The sequence below is a fragment of the Podarcis erhardii genome (genome assembly GCF_964252035.2).
Source record: "Podarcis erhardii genome assembly, chromosome: 5".
Taxonomy (NCBI): domain Eukaryota; kingdom Metazoa; phylum Chordata; class Lepidosauria; order Squamata; family Lacertidae; genus Podarcis; species Podarcis erhardii.
In genome coordinates this window covers 93475265-93500178 of record NC_138509.1, presented here as the reverse complement: position 1 = coordinate 93500178, position 24914 = coordinate 93475265, and the positions used below count along the sequence as shown (strand labels likewise).

Genomic DNA, 24914 nt, shown 5'->3' with positions numbered 1-24914 from the left:
GGACTGAAACAAAACACAGCGCATAGGAGAATTAGTTCTCCTTCCCAACCTCCATAAGAATCAGAAAGAGACTTTGATACTGCCAAAGGGCAGGCTATGCTCTACAAATCCAGGGCCAATTGCTCCTGGCCCATAGCTGACCTTTCCTGGGCATGACAGCCCTCTCCCTCCCTTTGAGAAGGGATGCAGGTCAGGGGATTCTTGGTTTGGCTGCAGGAGGTCCCAGGATCACTTCCCAGCAACTCTGGGAACCTGCTGGGAAAGTCATACGCCTGAAATCCTGAACAGTTGCTGCCAGTCAGTGTCCGCAGTCAGGAGCTAGCCAGTATAAGGCAGATTCCTACCGATCTTCCTTTTTGCAGTGGCCACTTGTACATACAGCTCAGGCGGCTTCTCCTTGTTCAAGAATTCAGAGCAACGTGAGGCAAACACTCAGACGCATTAAGGGACTTCCCAAAGAAAGGTGTCTTGCATTGTTGGCTGGGCTCTGGAGCAGGCAGAATTCACACTCTGGCAGCCTGAACCAAGGAGCAGCACAATAGGAGAGACCTCCCCCCCCTCTCTCTCCCTTTCCCCCATTTTCCCTGCCCTCCAAGTACCCAGATCTTTTGCAGCTGTGATTAAGTGTTAATGTGATGATATACTTTGCATTCCCTACAAAAGCACTAAAACACACACACAGACTCACACACCCCAGAGCATGAGTCAATGTCCTAGTGCCATGTTTTACAGACATGTTTTTCAAAAGAACAGGTTTTACAAGAAAGGAGATTCCGACTAAACACGAGGAAGAACTTCCTGAGAGCGAGAGTACCTGAGAAACTGGTGGGCTCTCCTTCCTTGGAGGTTTCTAAACAGAGATTGGGTGGCCATCTGTCAGGGATTCTTTAGCTGAGACTCCTTCAATGCAGCAGGCTGGACTAGATGACCCCTAGAGTCCCTTTTCAAACTCTACGGTTCTACGATTCCAGGTTCGCAGCCTCGAAGCTGGCAGCAGGCAGTGCTCACTCTTTGCTTCTCTGGCTACCCCTCCAAGCCACGGACGGCTGCTCCTCAGTGCCCCAGCACCGCCTTGCAGTGACAATACCACAAGGCTTTGTTTGATTCAGAGTCAATTGGATTTACACTTTGGGAGATAACCTCCAGACACTGAAATAAGCACTCTATGACCAGAGGAATTGGGGGAAAGAGTGCTAAGGAAGAAAGCAGAGATAAGCTGTTCCCTGGCTACCTGCTAGACTTTCAAACACACACACCAGACATTCGCCATGGCAGAAGGTATTAGCGAGACGAGGCCAGTATAAACCTCAGAGGCTTTAATGTGCCCAGGCTCTGACCCAGAAACAGAGACCTTTTAATTTTAAAGCTAAGATGTCAGGAGGTCAGGCTCAAAGGAGGGTGGTGTGTGTGCACACTTCTGGCATTTGTGAGCTGTCAGTTGCATAAAGAGAGAGCAGGAACCTGGGTTGGTGGCATCGTTCCAGAGCGGAGGACAAGGTGCTGCTTTTGATCATATAAAGCACTGAAAAACAGTACGGACTCTAGAGACCTTAAAAGGCTTTTGCCTCTGCTGCCTTCCAACCAGTCCTTGACATGCTGCCTTTGCCCCACTCTTGACCACTCTTGGTGGCTGCCAGTGCTGCAGCCTCAAGATTCTAGCACAGTGTTGTATACGAAGACAAAAGCTGAGACTGACGTGATGGTGTACACCATTAACAATGAGCCGGCCCTACTCTGAGTCAGGTGAGACATCTGGTTTAGCTGGCAGAAATCGTAATCTAATTAATTTTTTGACCCTTGGGGATAGAGGCGGCGGGAAAGAGAGAATTAAGATTTTCTCCCCCGAGTGCCAAAATGTCTACACCAGCAGCATACATTGGGCAAACCAGCCAGGAACTAAAGCAACGGTCTCAACACACACAACCAAGGAACGCCAGGAGGGAGCCCACCACTTACCTAGGCACTGAGTCTCCTTCATAGCTGGTTCATACCCAGCAGCACAGGTGCAAGCTCCCACGGGTACCATCCACTCCCCATCGCCATTGCAGTAGAGTTTCAAGGGCACGGACACTTCCACCGCATTGGGGATGCAGGTGCCCGGAGCAATGACCAAGGAGGTCGGCTCCGCTCCAGTCAAGGTCTCGGGAAAAACGGCAAAGCCAGCAATGGTGCTGGAGCACTTTTTGTAGAAGGCACGGACGGAGATGAGCGACATGCAAGCTCCCAGGTCCTGGAAAGCCAAGTAGAAGCCATTCTTGGAAAGGGGCCCGAAGCTGCGGACTTTGGTGTTCATCCGGCCAGATTCCAGCTTCGAGAAACTCTCGTCGGGGGCAATTGTATCCACTTTGACGTAAGGGTTTTCCATCCAGAAGGGGCTGGAGGCAGAGGCAGAGTCCGTGTCTGACTCGTAGTAGAAAAGGTTGAAGGTCTCTTTGCAAGAGCCGGGGATGTTGGGGATGCTGTTGCAGTCGCGCACCGTGAATTTCAGCTCCACGTAGACGCGCTGGACGTCGTGGCGCTCGATGAACTGGGTGCGCAGCCAGTTGTTCTGGTTCATTTCTTGCACGTTGCACACCTGGTACGTCCGAATGGGGTTCATGGCCTCGTCGTAGCCACTGACTTCTTCCCACTGCACAAAATTAAATGACACCGGTCCATTATTATTTCTTTATTTTTAATGAGAGAAAGGGGAGGCATGGCTAAGTAGGGCGTGTCGTTTTAAGGGGGGAGGAGGAACTTACTGTTTTGCAAATTTTTTCTCCTAGAAAAAATGTTTTTGGGTGCAAGGAATTCAAATCTGCTGTTATTTTTGTGATTGGATAACTTTTGGCTTGGCAAGTCTACATCTGATTAAGAAGTTTAACCGCTATTGGAAAACCATAGCATTTTAATTTGACCTTATGAAACTGTCAGGTAATGCTAAATAATAGTAATTATAAATACTAATAATAGTAATATATAATATAACTGCAAGTATTGGCAGTTTTAACGACTTCTGTGCAGTTTCACACACATTCCACCTATCAAGCAAAGCGAAATCATAATAATTTAACCAAAAACGCTATTTGATTTCCTGAGTCATGTTTCAACTTTTTAGTACCCCTCATTTTTGAAAATTGAAAAATTCAAGCCACTCTAAGAAGGGCAAAGCAAACCAGGACACCCAGGCATATCACTGAGACTCTTCCCAACGTAAGCTGTTTGCTACTGAAAAGTTTGGATGCAAGGACATAAATGTTGCCACCATAAATCATGGGGAAGGACTGTAGCTCAGTGGTAGGGTATTTGATTTGAATGTGGGAGGTCCCATGTTCAGTCCCTGGCATCTCCAGGTATGGCAAGGAAAGACCTCCACCCAAAATCCCTGGAGAGCCACTGCCGATCAAAATAGACTGAGCTAGACCAATGATCTGACTCAGTGCAAGGCAGCCCTCCTGTGTTCCTAAATCCCACTGTGGCCAACAAGTTGCCTCTGGGAAGCCCACAAGCCCACTTGACATCAGGGCACGGAGCCCTTTGACCCCACTGGCAGCTGGTTTCAGTCTTGGGTTGCCTTCTTTGGCAGAGAGACACCCCAAGGTCTCCCAAGCGTAAGCCTTTCCCCAGCCCGTCAAAGTGCAACATCCTCAGAGTGTAGATGCCAGGACTGAACCTGGGATGTGCTACTTGCAAAATTCTGCTCCCCACTGCAGAGCTAAGGCCCCTCTCTCCTGTTAAATTGGCACTAATACCCGTCGCACGTGGGATTAGCTGCAGAGGCAGGAACACACAAGCCTTGGAGAGAAGGTAGGGTGAAATTAAAAAACCAAATCTGCATGGGCATCATCCGTTAGCAATCTTGGCTCCATCTCAAAGCCCAAACTGGAAGCTATGTGAAGGCAGGTAACTCTAGGCAGTTGATCTGTGCCGTTTTCGTACTAGAATATAAAAATCTGGTTTTGCACGGCTGGAATGTAGCTGACCGTAGAGAGTCCCAATTCACTGATTCACCCAGTTTTGCCTCTGGCCACACCCAACACTGACATGCAGCCCACGGGAAATGTTCCAGGAGGAAATGCAAACCTTGGCCTGGAACAGAGCTCTCATCCCTGGCTCCCAAACCCTGGCCCCATAATGCAATTGGCGGGGAAGCTGGAGGGTGAGGAAGATTTGCTGAAAACTTGCCTGGAGAGAAGAACATTCCTCACCCCCGAATGAACAGCTTTCATGGCTTGGGGGAGTGGGGGGGATGATATATTGGGGGGAAGGGAGGGATCAAGTTTCTAGTTCTCATGGGTGGTAGCGAAAACCCCACCAAAGCACAGAAACAAAAGGGAAAGCCGTGGGAAGAGATGAAGTCACGCAGCGTCTGCCTGTAACAACTTGCAACAGGCTTTTGTTGTGGTCATGAAGTCAATGATGCTATTAATGAGCAGCACCATTCGCAATATTAGTTGGTGATCAAACAAGAGGTCAGCGGCCCCAGGACACGTTTGGATGTTATGAGGAAAGGAGCAAACCAGGATCGCCCATTTTTGTTGCCGTTTTATTATTTGCTAGGGAATTTCCGGTTATGGCAAGTGTTCTGTGTGTGCTCGTATCTGCATATACTACAGATGTATATACCTCGATGGTGGCGCAGTGCATCTCTGCAGATGCTGCATTGCACACAGGCATGTGTGCACACACTTATGTGCAAATACACAAGAGGGGAATCCTCGGAAGAGCGGACTAGGCCAGCCTGTGCAACGGGGGAGGCTGCAGTTTAATTTGCCCCATAGAACTGAATGGAGAGACCATCCAACCACAGTGATACTTTGGTTTACGAACAGTCCTGTTAATGAACTATTCAGTTTGTGAACTCCGCAAAACAGGAAGTAGTGTTCCGGTTTGTGAACTTTACCTCGGACTACGAACGGAAGCCGAATGGTGGAAGGGCACTGGTGGCGGGAGACCTCATTAGGGAAAGCGCGCCTCGGTTTAAGAATGGATTTGGTATAAGAACGGACTTTAGGAATGGATTAAGTTCGTAAACGAGGTACCACTGTATATAGGATAAAATAAAAGGTGGCTAAACTCTCTCTCTCTCTGGCCCTTGTGACCCCAGTCATTAAATCTGCTCCTTATAAACATTCCTATTCTGGGTCCTGCTCTTTGGTCATGCTAGAGTTTGACAGAATGATGACAGCTGACATATATCAGTCTCTGAAACTCCCCCAAGGCTTCTTATAATTCTACACACCCAATATTTTCTGCAGAAGCAGGACAAGGCTAATGGCACAAAACCGTCTCCCTTTAAAAATCAAATCATTAGAGGGCTTTTTTTTTTTTTTTACTGCTTGCAGAAATATCCGCATGGTTCACACATTAAACTATGGTTTAATGTAACTATAGTTTAATCTGAACCAACAGCATGCCGGAGAACGCTGTTCACTCTTACCACACTCCTGGCTGCATCAGGAACAACAAGCCTCATGAATCGACTTGCTGTGCTAGTTTGAACCTGAGCTAATGGTTTGTTTCTTTCCAAACAAACCATGAGCTGTAGCCAAGGTTTGTTCTTTGGCTTGTTGCTTGCGGCATCTTTGGGGAAAACAAACCATGAGCTCAGGTTCAGACGACACAACGAGCAAAGACCTGTGGTTTGTTGTGGTTTGCTGTTCCAGAAGCAAGAAGGAGAAGAGCAAAGCAGAGCTTTTTTTGAGCAGAATGCACTATGGCGCAGCTCATTCACATTACACCATAGTTAAACAATAACTATGGTTTTTAACATGATATGGGAGCACATACTTTAAGAAATCACCTATGATTATTTTGCACATGACTACAGTTCCCCAAAGAATCAATCTTTTGGTTCTCTCTTATGGTGACCTCTGTCTTTTCCCTTCACAGGCTCTAGACACAGCTCATCCCTACACACAACCTACTGCCCCTTACTTATCCCACTTCCTCCTTTACCAGCCACTGCTACACAAATCTATGAAATGTTTTTTTAAGAACTTTGCTTTTAAAACAATAATTTGGGTTACAGTAAGACTGAAGCAGAAATTCTTATGACATTTTATGATTTATTTTTAAGTCTGCGCTGACATGTCACGTTAAACCATAGTTATTGTTTAACTATGGTTTGATGTGAATAAGCACTGCCCTGGTGCATACTGCTCCAAAGGCAAATTCTGCAAATGACTGATTTCCATAGTTTTTATAGGTCTAAGTGGCCTTCTTGGGCTACCCTCATTGCAACTACTAGGAATTCACATGGGTGGCTGAAGCAATATTTGGGAATAGCAGGTGAATCCATGAATCACAGAACTGTAGAGTAGGAAGGGACCACGAGGGTCATTTAGTCCAATCCCCTGCAATGCAGGGATATTTTGCCCAGTTCAGGATTCGAACCCACGACCATGAGATCAAGAGTCTCACGCTCTATTGATTAAGCTAAACCTAAGTTTAGCACAGGAGAGGAAAGGCAGACAAAAGCAGTGTGGTTCATAATTCTGCCCATGTTTGGTTCCAACCCGGGCCCCTTTGGAGAATGGAACATCTTACCCCAGTCTCGGGATGAGCCGTCCACGCCAGCTCAGACGTCACCCACTTCGTATCCATCAGAGTTTCTAGAGGGTGGGAGAGAGAGAAACACACAACTTGGAGGTCACTGTTGCACAAAGTTATTTGTTTTATTTCTACACAGCTTGATTGTAAAAGTAAAAAATAAAAACCTCAAGCAGGTTTTACCCAAGGAGTTACACAATACAATTATGGGCAAAAAATAGTTTAAAAGAACCATTCAAAAGATTAAGATCAGCAATAGACCGAAAACTCTCATTAACATCATGGGGTTATTGGTTTGTTTTCGTTCTTGCACTTATTATGTATTTTGTGTTTTTATGCAGTGAACAGCCCCAAGATCTACGGATGAAGGGCGGTATACAAATTTAACAAATACAAATAAAATAAAACGTGTTACAGCAACACGTGTGTCAAATTACACTTAAGAGGCTTCTGGAAAACAGCAAAGAGGACCTTCAGCTTGGCACACCCCCTAGCCTGGCACGAAAAAACGAGGCAGCAGATAGATTACAGTGAACTGGGTCTCCCACAGAATGACTTTTCACCTGCAGCTAGTTATGGAGATGCTGCCTGTGTTGGCCCAGCGGATGGCACTTTGTACATGCTCTGGGACATGCCACTGCTGCCTTCGACAGGTTCCGGAGCTAAGCCCTGGCACTTGTAGGAGGAGAGGAAGAAACAAGAGCATCAGAAACCTACACATAACACAGGTGACTGAATTTATGGGACTGGCAGAGATGACCGGCAGAATCCGTGATCAGAGGAGAGAGACAGTGGAAGAGGACTGGAAAAAAATTAAAATATATCTTAAGAACTGTTGCAAAATCTCAGATTGATAAAATGTCAAGGAGTAAGAAACAGAGAATTATAGCTGTAAATATTTAAGTCAAGAGAATCTTGAGGGAAATTAAATATAGAAATGGAATGAAGGATTGCTAAAAAAAAATTGAAACAAGGGTGCAGTGAAGGGGAGGCATGGGGAAGTCATGTGTTGTTTATGAATGTTTTTATTTGTGTGTTTTTTGTTTATGAAAATTAATAAAAATTATTTAAAAAAAAACCAGAAACCTACACATAACACAAGCCCCTAGAGATCACTTCTTATTTTTTAAAAAAGTGAAAACTTAACCCTGGGATGGAACGGGATGTGGGAAGATTGCAGGACAACAAGGGTCCTTGTTACGGCTGAACTTTAGGGCTGTTTTGCCTTCAGGAAGGAGATTTCCCTGGAGTTACACGCTTGGTCTACCCTAATGACTGCCCTCCCTCCACCCTTTTGACCTCTCCCATTCCTCACTTCTGCGCAGACCTGGCTGAAGAGGCAGGAAAAGCTCCACCCCCCCCCCCAACTTCTTCTCCCAGACTCTGGCAGTGTTGGCATGTATTAACCGCAGCACTGGTAGAAGGAGTGCTTTCCCCGTGACTAGGGCGGCGAAGGCTGAAGCAGGTTTATCCAGCAAGAGAAGAGCAGGGAGGCAGCTTCCCATGCGCCGCTCACTCGTGCCGTTTCAAAAAATAGGGGGGGAAGAATTTGACCGTCTGGCCAACATTCCAGCAGCAGATTAACAGCCAAAACCTCCCTGTCAGCATTCCCCAAAGAGCCTCCCAAGTCCCAGCCTCAGCCTTGGGGGTGAACAGAGAGAGAGAGAGAGAGAGAGAGAGAGAGAGAGAGAGAGAGAGAGAGAATGAACAACAGTGCGTTTGGGATTTTTGTCAGGGCCATAACCAAAGACGGTTGACCCTGAGTAGCGCCAGGCCATTCTGCAGCTTGCTGGCATCCGCGACAAGAGAAAGATGGGCATTTGACATGGAGGACTAAACACTAGCAGGTTGATAACATCAGCTGAAAGAGAGAGAGAGAGAAAGAGGAAGATTCTGGGGCAAAATCAGATGCGTGGGAAAAACAGTTGTGCGGCCGCAAGAGTTTATAACAAGCTGAGTTCCAGCAGCATAGCAAGCACACATCACAAAACTAGACCCCAGTTCATGACTGGTTGTCTTATTAAAAAGGTTTTGAGTACCTGTCCTTGCAAAGAGGTATCATGAGAGACCGGGCAGTACGGGGAAATGACTCGAGGAAACCAGCCACAAGGGATAACCCTGTAGGGCGCAGTTAGTTCGGTTCGGTTCACATTTTGACGCAAATCTCCCTAGTTTGGATTTCCTGAAACAATGTGCAAACTGAGACACAGCTGCCCTTCAAAACCTGCCATTTCTCTGAATTTTGCAAAGTCCTTCAGTCCTAAAAACATACAAAATGTGTACATGCATTAGGGGAACATGCACAAATAAAAGCGCACATAGTTGTTGTTTTTGTCAATGTACAGAAATGCTAGCAAAAAAATGTGTGTACGAGGCAAAACTGCCTTGGAAATGTGTGGATGAGCAGTAAAGTGTGCTAAACTGCCATTGAGTTGTCTCGAGGACTTTTCCCTTAAAAAATGAAATCGCAAACTGATGCAGAAACGTGGCAAACTTGAGGCTGGGAATAATGAGAATTGGATGGGAAGTGGAATGGACAAATTTGTTTGTCACTGCACCCTTGGCACCCTTCTGCGGAACAAAACTTCTCCATCACAGTCACCCAAAGTGGCTGGGACCTTCTTGCTCACAATGCAAGAGTCAAAGCTAGACATTATGACTTTATGCAGCTCCTGACCTAATTACCTTGTCTCCAAGGCCCACGGAATAGCAGTTAGCATCATTTTATTACTTTTGCACATTTGAGAAAGAGAGAGAGAGAGAGAGAGACAGCCAGAAAACACCATCTAACTGGTGGTTGTTTTCGGGAATACTCATAGTACTACCAGCCCAGTTTTATTCTGAATCACACCCAAAACAAAGAATCACATCTCCCATCATCCCTGACCCCTGTGGCTAGCTGCAGATGATGGGATTTGTAGTCCAACAGCACCTGGAGAACTGCCGGTTTCCCGCCCTTGCTACAAGCAAAGGCTTGCACAAATTTTTCACTTGTCGAGATTTAAAGTAACTCCTGTCTTACAAAACAAACAAGCCACGATAAACAAAGGAGGACATGGTGGCGGGTGTTTTTCCCCTGGTCCTTACAGAACAGGTTGGACACGTGCAGTCCCAACGAAGAGTGGGCAGGAGCAAAGCCCAAAAAGCACCTCGCACATGCACTCCGCCACTGAGATACCATCTCTGCCTTGTGGAGGGGAGGCCAGATATGCACCGTGCCAGGAAACCGTCATGCCGCTCTCAAAAGTGAGGAATTTATGGCCTGTCAACCGAGTGATCTATCTCCCATCAAGAGGCATGATTGATGGGCTTCCGCGTTTATTGAAAGGAAACTTGCGCGTGCTGGAAGTGGTTTGCATACCACCCATGCTTTGCCCTGAAAACAAGTGCCGTGGAATGCAGCACATGGACGTCCAAAACACTCCCCACAGTGCGCCAGAATGCTGAATCTTGTCTTGAATCTAGAAATGGTTCCCGTCTCTCCCTCTTGCCTGGGACTCCCCTTCCAGATCACCTAAGCCAGGGGTGGGAAACTAAAAGTTCTTGGACACCCAACAGCACCAGGAAACATGGTCAGGGACAATGGGAGTTGTGGTCTGCAGAGACAGAGGTTCCTCACCACCCGCCCACTTAAGGGATGTCAACTTTCTTCAGAGTCCTCCTCAAAGCCCACCTCTTCCACAGTCTTGGTTTTAGCCTCCATCCCAATCCCTCGCCCCAAACTATGGCACAATTTGATTACATTCGAGTGCCTTAGCCTACATCTGCCACACGTCACTGTCCGCTGCTGGGAGGCAGTGCGCTTGTGCTAAACACCCCTTGCTGGAAACGGCAGGAGGGGAGACAGCTGTTGTGCCTCCAAGGTCCTCCTTGCACGCTCCCCACAAGCATCTGGCTGGCCAATGTGAGAACAGATAGACCGCTGGCCTGATCCAGCAGGGCTCTTTGATGCCATCAGCTGGATAGCTCAGCTGGTTAGAGTATTCTGATTATAACACCAAAGTTGCAGGTTTGGTCCCTGTAAGGGAATATTTCTGCATCGTAGAGGGTTGGACTAGATGATTCTTGGGGTCCCTTCCAACGATGATTCTATGTCGTCCTTCCTCTCCTCCATTGCCTGTTCTTGGGCAAAAGTTTTGTTTGCAGGCTTTTCTTTCTTTGTTTTTAGCTGGTGATTATTGACCATGATTCCAGGTAAACCATAAGCCTCTTCCAGAGGCTCGGATCTGAATCAATTAATTCAAGAAAGGAGATTCTGACTCAACGTCAGGAAGAACTTTCTGTCAGTAAGAGCTGTTCAACAGTGGGAAAGACTCCCTTGGGAGGTGGTGGACTCTCCTTCCTTGGAAGTTTTTAAGCAGAGGCTGGATGGCCACCTGTCATGGATGCTTTAGCTGAGATTCCTGCATTGCAGAGGGTTGGACTAGATGACTCTACAATTCTATTCTACAATTGGTTCTATGGGCATTCTCTAGGACGCGGGTTGTGCTGTGGGTTAAACCACAGAGCCTAGGGCTTGCCGATCAGAAGGTCGGTGGTTCAAATCCCCACAACGGGGTGAGCTCCCGTTCGGTCCCAGCTCCTGCCAACCTAGCAGTTCGAAAGCACGAAGTGCAAGTAGATAAATAGGTACCACTCTGGCGGGAAGGTAAACGGTGTTTCTGTGCACTGCTCTGGTTCCCCAGAAGCGGCTTAGTCATGCTGGCCACAGGACCCGGAAGCTGTACGCCGGCTCCCTCTGCCAATAAAGCGAGATGAGCACCGCAACCCCAGAGTTGTCCGCGGCTGGACCTAACGGTCAGGGGTCCCTTTACCTTTTATGGGCATTCTCTAAACTAAAAATTCCTGTGTACACTGATGGTGCTGCGTAAACAAAATGAGAATACTGGATTAGCCGAAACTCGTTTTGTACAGGTCCGTGGCAATATGGAACTATCAAATCTAAGTAAGGATACCAAAGAAGAAGTGGAATTTTGGAGCAACAAAAAAGAAAATAAAAAACCATGTGCCGCCAATGCAGGTGGCAAAGCTATATGGGCTTCCTTTTTGCAGTCTCCCACTCCCACCCCATCGCCCTTCAGCACCCTCTCAGTGAGATAGAAATTAGTTTTCCAGTTTGGTTTTGCAAGGAGTTTACGCCGTATCCCGGGATTTTAGGAATCCAAGTGCTACCCCCCTGGAACAGAGATGGGGCTGTGATGGAACAGCTGCTCCAAAAGGGGGGGGGAAGCAGACTGGAGCCTGATCAAAGCTCAAGGATCGCACTGGAAGATGGATGGTTTCCATCTCATGCCAAGGCACCACTCAGACCTGGTCTGTGCGGAAAGCAGATCTTGCCGTAAAACTGTTCCTGGACTATATCAGTTCAGACTGCAAAGTGGGGGACTGCAAGGCTAAATGTTCCCCCAGATGAGGGGGGAAATCCCCCAAGAAAACCAAATGTAAGGAAAAAAGTGTCTTCTAGCTTAAGCTAACTTGTCTTTCGGCAGGTATTATTTTTGCAGGGAAGCATTCGAACACACAATGCTCAGAAATGACACAGTCCCCAAGAACAGTTTTGCAAATCAGCTGTTCACACAGTCCACAATTCAGAGTCAATTCAGGCCCTCACAAAGCGCCAGAGCACCAATGACAAAATACACATGTGACATGGTAAATGGTGGGCTTTTAGAGGACTGCCTTCCCTGCATTTAAACAAAGAAGGAGTATCACAAAATGACCAGGCTCCCAATTCTGTATTTATGCAAAGAACTCTGGGCACCCAGGAATCCATGTAACACCCTTTGCTATGGAGGAACTTGCACGTCTATTTTAAAAATCAATTTAAACAAGGAAGATTTTACACCTTGGTTCAAACTGAAAGGCCTAAATTACAGGTGTGTTAGAAGCATATCAGCTCCTGGTGTGTTCCTGAAGCCAGCACCCCCCCAAATGGTACTGAGACCGATGCTGGGGGTGCTCCTTCCCCTTTGAAAAAGCTCAGCAGCAACAACAATCTAAGGAGGACAAAAGAATTGGGAGAACCCCTGGGGAACCAATTTAGCCAAGGCAAACAAAAAGCTGGACATTTGTAATGGAGGCTTGTAAATAGCTAATCATCTGGTCTCCTATGGCGAATCAGAACCGTTTCCAGGCAACCACACAGGGTAGCTTATGTTAAGTGGGAAATATATTTCCCCCTCCTTGCAGTGCCAGAAACCGCTAGCCCAGAGGCAGGGAAGGCTAGTGAAAGTTTTCCTGGGCTAATAACGCCAGTGAACTTATTTGCAAAGCTGAAGTAATGCGAGCACCGCAGCAAAACGGTGGTATTTGCAGGCCTGTGCCTGCCCATCTTCATCTTGCTTGGAGTGGAAAGCGACTACGGCTAGATTTGTGGCTGCAGTTTTGGGGGTTATTTGCTTCATCTGCTCTCGGGGGACCAGAGCAAGGAGAGCCATGCGCTGGGACAGCCCAAGAAAGAGCCGGAAGAAAGCAGCAGAAAGTTCTAGACCTGCTGTCAACCTTGCCTCCCTGTTCAGCGCATGTCCAAAAGGTAAAGCCAACACACACACAAACACACACGGCCTGCACCCCCTCATGAAATGCCCTTCTCAGAGGTATGTTCCGCCAGAGTGTGCTGATCCATGACAGATGCTGCGTTCTGACAGGAGACGTGCCATTTGCATCCTGATTTTGTCAGGATTCACGAGCTCACCTGAAAGACGGGCGCCGAACAAGGAGGCACAAGAAGAGGCTAAAAATAAAAAAAGAACTATCCCTGCAGTAATTAGAAATCTCGGTAAGCAGTCAACCACAAAAAAAGCGGGGAAGGGGGGGAAGAGGCTCTAGAACAAAAATAAGGAAAAGCCAGAAAGCATCTTTTCAGCAGCTGAAAGAAAAGGGAAGGGGCTGTGAGAGACATCAAGGCCAATGGACGTAAGGCTGCCCCTTTGCCCCTTCCCAGAATTCCTCTGTTTATAACACTGCAGGCTAAAATTCAACAGATACAGACTTTTCCTAACGCACAGATACCTGACAAACAAGGTGCTACTTATAGTTTTAATGAATCTTGCTTAAAGCTGCCTACTTTTACTCCGAAGGAGGTGCAGTCACACGGAGCCCCCCCCCCAATTCAGTACATTTGGTTTCCTGCCCAAAATTGTACAAAGGTGCCACCAGTAAACAGCACGCCATTCAAAGCAGCAACAATATTCCCCCCGTTACACCTTGCAGAGGCAAACACTTTTGACCCTGTTCTCAGCACCCACCCCAAAACAGTGCGGAAAGGAGGGGTGCTTTTTTTTCGGAGGGCAACTTCGTTTCCCAAATCCTCCTCTGATTCACTGTCAGCTTAGGCCTACTGAAACTAATATACTGTCAAGCCCTGAGGGCAGAGTACAACTTGCTTCTCCCAACAGTGATTTAACTGCTTTGCAGAGCAGTATATGCTTGTTATATGTGAACGATGGCACAAGTGTCTGTTTTGCTGTGACTAATTATTACATTAGACAGTTTACTTCGTATACACACACACCTCAACCAGGAAGCCTACGTAATTTGCACCCCCTAGTAGACTCCGGCTAAGTTTTAGGCTGACACTGATTTTTCGAGTTTCACGTTCCCGTTGCATCTTTTGTGCGCCACGTGAAGCATTTTTTAATTGGAAGGCAGTTGCATTTTACAAAGCAATTAGCAAAACGCATCCTCCGCAATGGTCTCAAAAAAGAGTGGAGAAAACACACATGCACAAAGGAAGCAGACGTCGGTGTGTGTGTGTGTGTGTGTGTGTGTGTACACACACATGCATTTGAACCAATATATGGGGGGGGGGGAACGGATGCAGGAATTCCTAGACTTTTTGAGCCTGTGGGCACATTTCAGAATTTGAGAAACTGCCATGGCTGTACCACAAAATGTCTGCCGTGGCAAGAGGTGGCAAGTCATAAAACGGCTGCTGCAAGAAGAAAATGAGTGCAAGGGAGAGGTTGCGTCTGAGATCCAAACGTCAAATGACGTTATCTGATCCCTCCCCAGAACAAAATACCGGTTTCACAGGAGGAAAACAGGTGGTGCTTGAAGACATCCCCTCCCTCGACACCAAGGAAAAGCAACACCACACAGACAAAACAGACTGTACTCTCAACATTAAGAAGGTTTTTTAGCCTTCCAGTCAGAACAATATTATAGAAACGATACATCTTTATCTGTATCATAAACTCTGCCATCTCTAGCCTGTCTAAGGACACAATACATGAGGCCACCATCTTGCTGCAACTAAACAGGTCTAGGTCTGGTCAATCAATGCCTGCATGGAATCACGTTGGATGGAAGGAAGACAGGATATAAATGAAAGATTTTGATATATCACAATGTCTGAAACAAGGACGGAGCTATTTGGGGCATTGGCTGGCTTCATGGTTTTTCCCACCTTGTGATTTCTGCATAGCACATCATTATCATTTGCTATATATTGCCAGGTCAACAATTACGAAACCGATACCACGTCAAAACGGTTTTGGATGATATATTGCTATATCGCCCAGCTCTACTGAAGACACCATGGAGAAGGGTCATAGCTCGGTGGTAGAGGATTTGCTTTCCATGCAGAAGGTCCAGTCTCAGTCCTGAACATCTCAAGGTGGGGCTGGAAGAAGAACCTGCCTGCAATCCTGGAGATTCACAAGACTGAGCTGGATGGGCCAATGGAGCTTCCAAGGTTCCTATCATCTCCATCTGAACCACAAAGCTTGGAAGTTCTGAACTGGCATGCCCAAAGCTCCAGGTCAGGGATGTCTGGAAGCATCCTTTGCCAGGTGCAGAATATCCTTAAGACAGGCAGAAAAGGAGTAACGAGGAATGAAAGATTAACCACAGCAAAGGGAGAAAGTAGAAAGGGGGGGGGCAGATGATATCGTAGAACAAAGGGTGCGGCTGAGCCAACCGCTTCTCCTGGGATACGTGCCGAGTCATAAGGGGCAAAATGCAATCTGCAGCTTGTTTCAGGTGCTCTGCTCCTCATTGAGACTCCCGGTTCCAAGTTTTACTGCGGGCAAGTCAGAACCTCATTAAGAGATACTAACTGTTTGGACCAACATCACAGGCCATTGCAACGTTCTTGGCTGCTGAAAGAGCAGGCTGGGGCCTGGCACCACAGGGTAATGCCTTTTATGGGGGGCTGGGGGGGGGAGAGAAGCTCCAGCCTGCCACCTCCGCCAGCAGGTCGGCACTCCTCCTTCCAAGAAACTATCCGATTGCGAGGATAGATTTCAGCCAGAGACTAGGTCCAAAGTAAACTGGCAAGCATATTCAAGAGCAATGGCATGGAAGCCACAGGAACTCAATGGCAGAAGCAAGTACCAGGACAGGGAAGGAACCATTTGCTTGTTCTCTCGCAGAGACGTTTTTCTCACATCTCTTTCCTATGGGGGGCTTCCCATGACAAGCAGCAGTGTACTAAGTTGTCGCATAAAATGACTCAACGGTAGCACAATGGGTTAATGTGCCCGGCTGTTAAACAGAAGGTTGGTGGTTCGAGCCCAGCCAGGGATAGCTGTGGACAGGACCATTATTAGAAACTTATAGATATATAAGCTATTGGCCAAATGGCACCTTCTCCCCCCCCCCCATGTGGTTTATTATTAAAATTATAATTATTAAAGGGGGGGAATCTCAAAGCAGCTTGCAATACATTAAAACATCAAATAAAACAAGCCAGAATAAAACGAATTCAGGCTTCAAGGAATTTTTTTCAGATCCTTCTCCCAGTGATAGTTTGCTCTCCCCAATATTTACCGGTACCTAGTCAATTTATATAGCTGCCCCATAGAGAATAAGTACTGTAGGAAGCCAGGGTGGGGTGCTTAAGAGTGTCAGACTAGGACCTGGGAGATCGGGGTTCAAATCCCCACTCAGTCCTGAAGCTCACTGGGTGACCTTGGAATCACAGCCCCCTAACATACCTCACAGGGTCGTTGTAGAGATTAACTGAGGAAGTGAGTGAACCATGGACTCCATAGAGAAAATGGTGGGATATAAATTGCAATAAATAAGCTATTCTGCTTAGCTGCTGGAGAAAGCTGGAGGGGCCAGCCAGATGGAGATCTCCATTTGGCCACAATCAGTCCTGCTCCAGTTGCAAAACACATCTGGCTAATTTTGACCACTGTTCCTGCATTGCCGGGGGTTGGAGTAGATGGTCCTTGGGATTCCTTCCCACTCTATAATGCTAACATTGTAGCATCATTTCACAAGGTATGGTTGTGAATTTCTGTACCCATGCCTCCTGCTATAAAGGTAACACAAACAGCAGTTATGACCCCTGAAACTGTGTCGCGCTTCTACCCACATACAAGAAAGTAAGCCTAAGAGTTGTTTCATCACCCCCGCGGCGGGTGCCCCAAGGCTGGCAATCCAACTGGTAGTGCTGACCCTAGAGAGGGCAAACCTCCCCTGCCCAAGCTTTGACTCCCTGCCCGGCTCAGGAGATAATTGTGGCCGCAGCAAGCAACCTTGTGCTCCCTGCATTCAGGCACCTATTGGTACAATTAATCCCAGTGACATTCTGAGCAGCATCACAAAGGCCTCTGGAGAGAGCGCCTTTGTCCGGGACAAAAAAACCGCCTGTGGCAGAGAACATGAGGTTGCACTTTTCCCGCTGACATGCGGGGTTTTTTTGCAAATGCAAAAGCATCAGCCACACAGAGCGACAGCATAGTTGGGGGGTCAGCCCCTGTGTGCTTCCCTGCCCTGCAAAGCTTCCAAATTCTCGCCAATCTTCTTGCCTTTTGGAAAGAACCTTCATCGTCCCCAATCTCCAAAAAAGTTGCACACTCTGGGACAGGGAAGGCAGCTGTCCTGGTAAGAAGTTATCAGTGTTTGTTGATGAAGGGCCCATCACGATCCCTACACTGCCAGGATGTTTCATGCACAAAACTGCAAGCTGTTGTGCTTTTTTTGTGGGGGATCTAGACGATTTATCCTGAGATAACTCTCCTGTTGCAGAGCAGGGGGCGGGAGTGTCATTTGCCTCTGCAGTCGGAACCACAAAAATGTCGTCGTGAAAATGAGATTCCTCACTCACTACTAGTTACTGACAGCGCTATGCAGAAAAACTTGTTGTGTAAGCGTCGCAGGAACCAATTGGACAGTGCCCATGACAGCACCAGTATTAAGTCTCCTCCAACCAGCCTTCACCAATGGAGCCTTCACCAGTTATGTTCTAATAGCTCTTTTAAGAAGGTTTTGAAAAGAGTAAGAGAGAGAAAAGATCATTCTCCAGAGCTGGAGTGCTCATCTAGCTCCACTTTATTTTTAAGAAAAGGGAAGGGACATTTACCCTCTCACGAAGTTACACAGGGACTGGCACAGCCTCTGCCAACCTGGTGCATTACAGCCGATTTGGATTACAATTTCCACATTCTCCACTGATGGGAGATACGATCCAGAAGAGCTGGAGAGCAAAATTTTGGCCAAGACTGGCTGGACACAGCCCCCGCTGCCTTTGAAACCAGCCGTTCTCCCTCGGTTTTCCTACTTTTGTAAAGGAAAAAAAAGCGGAACAAAGATGAATTGAATTGAATTGAATTTATTAATACGGTCACAGACCAGCATCAACACACACAATAACACAGATCAAAGATGGTGTTTGCGCTGATGGGTGCAACCATCTTTTGGCTGCAAACACAACTCAGGTGTGTGTCTCCCCCTCACCTGGCTGAGGCGAGTTTGTGCCACCAAAGAAACATCACAGAGCCTCCCTAATTAAAAAGAGAGAGAGAGAGAGAGAGAGAGAGAGAGAGAGAGAGAGAGACCAAAGTTTGGGAGTGTATATACTTCATTATCACCATTTCAGTTCTGCCAAAAGGAAAACTCACGGCCAGGTCAACCCCACCTTTGTGCACTTCAAAGCCCAAACACGCTTGCTTGATAATAGCCTCAAAAAGCAGCTTTGAAACGAAGTAGCAGAGAAAATGGACTTTTTATCTCTCCCGCCCCCTCACCTCCAGCTGGCCACCTGCCCCCCCTCAACCGCTGGCAAGAGGAATGAGCCCCTGTGCCTCTCAGCTTAATAGGAGAACCCCTCGCCTCTGACAAAGCACATCTCATGAAAGATTCAGAAGGGCTGTGCGCTGCGGAAGTGGCCATGACAGGTTTGAGAGGAGGTGGGGTGGGTGGGAAGAAAGGCAGCGAAAGAGAAGGTCTGAGCCCCAAGCTGTAGGACCCGTTGCAAGATGCAAGCAAAGGCCTGCGTGTCAGGGTGGAGAAGGAAGGGGACAAGAGAAAGCGCTGAGAGCTCAGGATGTGCACACTTCATGTGCTCCCGCCTGGCACTCCCCAGAGGACCTGAGCTGTCAGGGCAAAGCTATTCGAGGCCCACGAAAGGCCGTGACCCATGAACGCCTTCTCTCTGCAACATTTCGGGAAAGAGGGGTCCTGGGAAACCCATGCGCTTGCCACTTTTAATGCGTCGGCAGAAGCTATGTGCCAGCTCCCCCTGCAGGAGATCAGAGGCGGCTGCAAGTCAGGCTGCAAAGTGGGCAGTTTCCTCGTTCCATGCTTCTTCTTTTTGGCTTCCTCCCTTCGCTCACCGCTCCCCTCACCCTCCAAAAAGAATTGGCCTTCAATTTCGTAACTCACTCAGGATAATTTTCTTTAAAAAACAAAACAAAACAGCAGCAGCAGCTAGCATTTCATACCCTCCTGTTACACACCTTAAAAAAGAAAAAGAAAAGAAAGAAGATTATTGGTTTCTTCGCCATATAAAATATACTTCTGCAGAAAGAAGCAGTGCTGAAGGTCGTAAGTGAGCTGTCGGAGGGAGACAGGTAGCTTGTCAAAGCAATGCGTTTGTCAATACAGAAAACCTGTCTGCTAATACGCCTCACTTAATATTGCGGTGTGGAGCTAACACACACCCTTCTCCTAAAGCCAGACTTTAAAAGAGGGCTTGGCTATTCCTAGCTAAAGCAGCTGATAAAATTTTGATTCTCTCTCCCCCCCCCCCCATTTGTAATTGTCATTTCTCTCTTTTTTAAAACAACAACAACAACAGTTTGGTTAACATTAAATCTGAATGCCCTGTTAAAGCTACACAATCTCTTAACACTGGACTAATTACTTTCTATCAAAAACATTGCAACTGAACTCTTTTAATGTAAACAAGAAACTAGGGGTTTTTGGGGGGGAGGGGAGGGAGGATCGGGGAAATCATCTTTTTTGAGACCAGCCGCTTCATTAGATTTGTACAGCGCTGAATGAGCATCGCCGCCGTGAACGAAAAGAAAAAACAGAAACACAACAACTCTTGCTTATGCGCTATGACACATAAGCTTCTGTGACACAATACAGGCAGGTGGCTGTATTATTATGATGGGCTGGAGATTTTGGGCTAAAGACAGACAAGTCATCACAGGCACTGGAAGCCAGGGAGTAGGAGCCAGCTGCTGCCTTCAGGAGATGAGGAGGAAAAGGATGTCCACTAGGCCACACCTGGGTGGTCCAGTATATTCAGGTTTGCATCCTCTCTGCTTGAGCTCTGCAATTATCTCCTCCTTAATTTGTATGCGCTCAGCTGGGACCGAGTCAATGGGACTTAGAATCATAGAAATCTCAACCAATGTCCTGCAATGCTGGAATCTTTTTTTGCCCTATGGGGGGCTCAAACCCACAGCCCTGGAACTGAAAGCTTCATGCTCTACCAACCGAACTTTCGTTCTTTCTTTTCCTTTAAAAAAACCCAACAATTACTGAAACCTTTAAACATAAAATACAATCAGGATCAAAGTAGTCTACAAGACAGGAATATTTAAAAGAACCAAAATATATAAGAGCAAGAGAGAAAAAAGCAAAAAATGGGAAAATGTACCCATAAGGCCCTTCACCATATTTATATTGTATGCATCCTGTCATCTATCCACATACATTTTTGCCAAAAATGGGTCTCGAACCCACAACCCCGAAACCAAGAGTCTCATGCTCTACCAACTGAGCTTTCTTTCTTTCTTCTGCAAGTAGACATGCATGGTATTGCATGCCTACAGAGTTCAGAAGTCTTCCCCAACCTGGTGCCCTCCAGACATTTTGGACTACAATTCCCAACCTCCCTAAGAACTGCAGATGAAGGACGGTATACAAATTTAATTAGCTAATAATAATAATAAACACAAGATCATTTCTTTTTCTTTTTTTCACCTATCATGGCGCCCTGTATCCCTAGTACCATCCATTCTGGAAGGTAGAGTTGCCTCTAAAACCACAGAGACTAGAATATTAATCTTCAACCTTTTTAGACCCAGGAACCCAGTTTATCTGCATTAAGGGGGCCCATTTCTTAATCTCTCAGCCTGCATTTGCTCCTGTGCTGCAACCCACCTTTGGGGCAGGCCCAACTCACCAGTTGAAGACCAGTGGATGAGAATAAGGAAAACCTTTGGACTATTAGCCGATTTGTGTGGCTGGGGTGGAGAGAGCCACAGAGAGTTATGTAATACGAGAGAAAGAACCCAGCACACAGCCACCCAGAAAGAACATTGTGAAAGGTTTGGGTTGATCAATAAAGGGTGATGTGCTGCATTGTGTGTGTGGATTTACTTCCAGTTAGCATCCTTATAAGGCTCAGCAGCTTAAAAGGGTGAGCAGTTATCCAAAAAATAAGTACTGCGTTTTTGGATGCATCCTAAAAGTAGGTAAAAAAACCCAACAACTTCCAGATTCTATACACAAAATTATACAAAGCAATACTCTCCTACATGGAACAAAATGCTCTATTAAGTTTTGACATAACATGCTCTCTTCTGGTCAGATTAACCAATTACTCTGCCCCGCTGTGTAGGAAACACAAGGGGGAAAAGGAACAAGCATTTAAAACAGGCTTTTTTCCCCTCTTGAGAATTAAACCCATCCGCACCAAGTCTGAGCTAGTCTCCTGTCTGCTTATCCCTAACATAGAATGCTAGAAGATGCACAGAGCCCAGGTAGGGCACAGATTTGACCCATAAGGAAGAATCTGGGGTAAAAATTGCAGACAGGAGACAAGGGACCTTTTATATGCAGAACACAAGCTTTGCCACTGAGTTATGGATCTTCCCCAAATGTTCTTGACAGCTGGCCTCCCCTAAATTATTTTTTATTCTTTAATTATTTATTAAATTTGTATACCACCCTATATGTAGATGTCAGGGCGGTTCACAACATAAAATTAAAGGTAAAGGTAAAGGTACCCCTGCCTGTGCGGGCCAGTCTTGACAGACTCTGGGGTTGGTGCGCCCATCTCACTCAAGAGGCTGGGGGCCAGCGCTGTCCGGAGACACTTCCGGGTCACGTGGCCAGCGTGACAAAGCTGCATCTGGCGAGCCAGCGCAGCACACGGAAACGCCGTTTACCTTCCCGCCAGTAAGCGGTCCCTATTTATCTACTTGCACCCGGGGATGCTTTCGAACTGCTAGGTTGGCAGGTGCTGGGACTGAGCAGCAGTCCCCCAAAACACAAAATGCATGATAAAATTAAGAACAGAAACAAACCAATAATCCACAACACATTTCAAAAGGGCATTGGATGTCAATCACATACCCTCCAACATTTATCCGATGAAAATAGCGACGTCCTATTCCATAATGATAATTTTACTATTTATACCCCGCACATCTTACCAGGTTGCCCAGCCACTCTGGGCAGCTTCCAACATATATAAAAACGTTAAATATTTTTAAAAATATTCCCTATTCAAGATTGCCTTCAGAAGGCTCAGGAGTTGGATAACTCCACACCCTCCAACATTTCTCCAATGAACACAGGGACATCCTAAGGAAAAGTGGAACATTCTGGGATCAAATCAGAAACCGGGGTGGCTTCTCTAAATCAGGGATGTCCCTGGAAAATAGGGACACTTGGAGGGTCTGGAATCAGCCCAAGGCCTGGTGGTAGAAGAAGGTTTTTGCCTGGCGCCTAAAGGGATGTAATGACACCGCCAGTTGAACGTTCCATAAAGGAGGAGCCACTGCAGAAAAGGCCCGTTTCTCTTGTGGAGGAGGCACACAAAGAAGGACCTCAGAGGATGACCCCTGGGTCCAGGTTGGTTCATATGGAGAGAGGTGGTCCTTGAGGTATTGTCCACTCTCTCCATATTCTCCTCTTCTGGTAATATAAAGCCCCGTTTCCAAAATAAAACTCTGAGCGATCCCTATCACAGCTTCATTGCTGAGTGACTTCCTTTCTTCCTCGGCATTTCGGGTATCCCTCCGTGCAGGACCGCCAGGGAAAAGTCGCCGAGTCCCAGACTGCATCCTCACCAGCGACTTGGCTCACGTCCCGAGCCAAGGACATGCAAAATAGGCCCCAACTTGCACTCACAGCCTCAGCGCATGGGTAGGTGGTGTTTATCCAGACTGCAGAGCAGCATCACTCAGCAAGGAAGGCGTGAGGCCTCCCTCCCTTCTCGACAACACATACCATCAGACAGGTACTTGTTATACTGCAGAGCAACTTTTGCAAAAACAACCGGAGTGGGGGGAAAGAATCCTTGGAGAGGGAGGAGGCACAGGAAGGACACCTCTCTCAGAGCGTGCGCTTGCAAACCTTGCTAACTGTGGCAGACAAGCTGAGCCAGGGCTGGTTGGGAGAGCCTAGAGAAAATACCTCCTCCTGCATTTCTTAGAGAAGGAGTGGCAGAGATTCATAAGCATGGCTCCTCCAGCAGGACTAGGGAAGACCCCTCTCCGAAACCCTGGGGCCTGAAGTGATACTGCCAGTCAGAACTGGCAGACTAACCTATTGCCAACCCCAGAATGTGACCAGCTAGCCCGAGCGACGACTGCAGGAAACAAAAAAGACGTAGAAAGCTCCAGAGTAGGGGTTTCACAATGGATTTTGTTATGTACTGAAGCTCTCACCCTGGGCCAGCAGGGGGATACTGTAGATAGTTATGCAAATGAAAGATCGAAAGTGACGTTCAGTGATTGGATAGTTTTAGAAAATGGCATCAGTTACATTGTTCTGGAGCTCTATATAAGCAGGGTGACTGAGCTCCTCAGCCAGTTCTGTTCCAGCTTACAAATAAAGAGCTGCTTTGGAAGAATTGCTGTGTCCTCTGATATGTTCGCCCACAACTTAACAGATTTTCTCCCCACCCGCCCAATCTTCTTAAAAAGGACAAGCTGCTAGTCCTCAGTAGTAAGGCAGGTAAAGCAAGAGGCTCCCATGTAAGCCTGCACTGATTTGTAGGGAAGCAGCTGTACCTTCTCCTACCCTTGTGTTTTTAAGGGCCCCACGTTGGTAAACACTTCTCCTTTAGCCTCCTCTCTGTCCTTTGTTCCTGTCTGCATTTTTTCTCAAAATCAGGATTCTGCAGAAACCCAAACTTTGCAGAGTGTGTGCATGCAGAAAACAAGCCGAGCCTGCACAACATTCCTCGTTTATTTGCACCACCTCGTTTTCAGCCCAGAACACACACACACCCTGTTCGCCACATGCCCATCCTGCTCCTCCACCAGACAGCTCGGGGCAGTTTATGTGGAGTTGTCCCTGTTCTATCCATGCAGCTGCTCTGTGGGGCAGGTTGGGTCGAGGGTGAGCAACTGTCCCAAGGCCACCCAGTACGCAACACATCTGAATGCAGATCAGAACCCAAGTTTCTCTGGTTGATGGTTCCAATGCTCTAGGACAAGGATGGGGAACCTGGAAACATCTGGAGAGGCCACAACTCTCTTCCACCCCAGCTAGCTCTGGGATGATGGGTGCCACAGATTAGATGAAATCCTTAAAATTAAGCCCTTGCTAGCTCCCAGTAGCATTGCTGCCCAAAGGTTTATGTTCAGTTACACACACTGTGCTATTTGTCTGCACGCAACTGGTGGGTTCTTAGGGACGCAGTGCGCAGACCATCGTTTCACTTGCATGTCCCACCTGGCTGGAGACATGTGCATGTTTAAGCATGTTCCTCCTAATCATGTACCACAGTGGAGATGAGGCAGGCAGAAGGCATTCAGTCAGCGCACACTGCAAAATGCAAATGGATCAACATTTGCTGAGTAGGCAAATGGCACAACTCTGTGTTGCTTCAATACCTCTGACCCGGATGATTTCGGACACGGGTAAGCAAGTCTCAGCTGTTCGCACAACCCTACGCATATGAAGAATCCTACAATTTTAGAGTTGGAAGTGTAATCTAGTCCAACTCCTTGCAATGCAGAAATCTCAGCTAAAGCATCCATTAACAGATGACCATCCAACCTCTGCTTAAAAACCTCCAAGGAAGGAGAATCCACCACCTCCTGAGGGGGTTTGTTCCACTTTCTAATAACTCTTACTGTCAGAAAGTTCTTCCTGATGTTGAGACAGAATCTCCTTTCTTGTAACCTGAAGCCATTGGTTCGAGTCCTGCCCTCCAGAGCAGGAGAAAGCAAGCTTGT

General features: G+C 47.1%; 1 protein-coding gene across 3 annotated transcripts in view; it reads right to left on the bottom strand.

Annotated features, from left to right (window-relative positions):
- EPHB3 (EPH receptor B3) overlaps positions 1–24914 on the bottom strand; it is an 88064-nt gene that overhangs the window by 45025 nt on the left and 18125 nt on the right. For all 3 annotated transcript variants that reach the window (XM_081862226.1, XM_081862227.1, XM_081862228.1), the window contains exons 2-3: positions 6529–6593; positions 1957–2629 (exon numbers count right to left, since the gene is read on the bottom strand). In XM_081862226.1, the coding sequence (XP_081718352.1) occupies positions 1957–2629; positions 6529–6593 (738 nt within the window). The remainder of the gene's footprint in view (positions 1–1956; positions 2630–6528; positions 6594–24914) is intronic.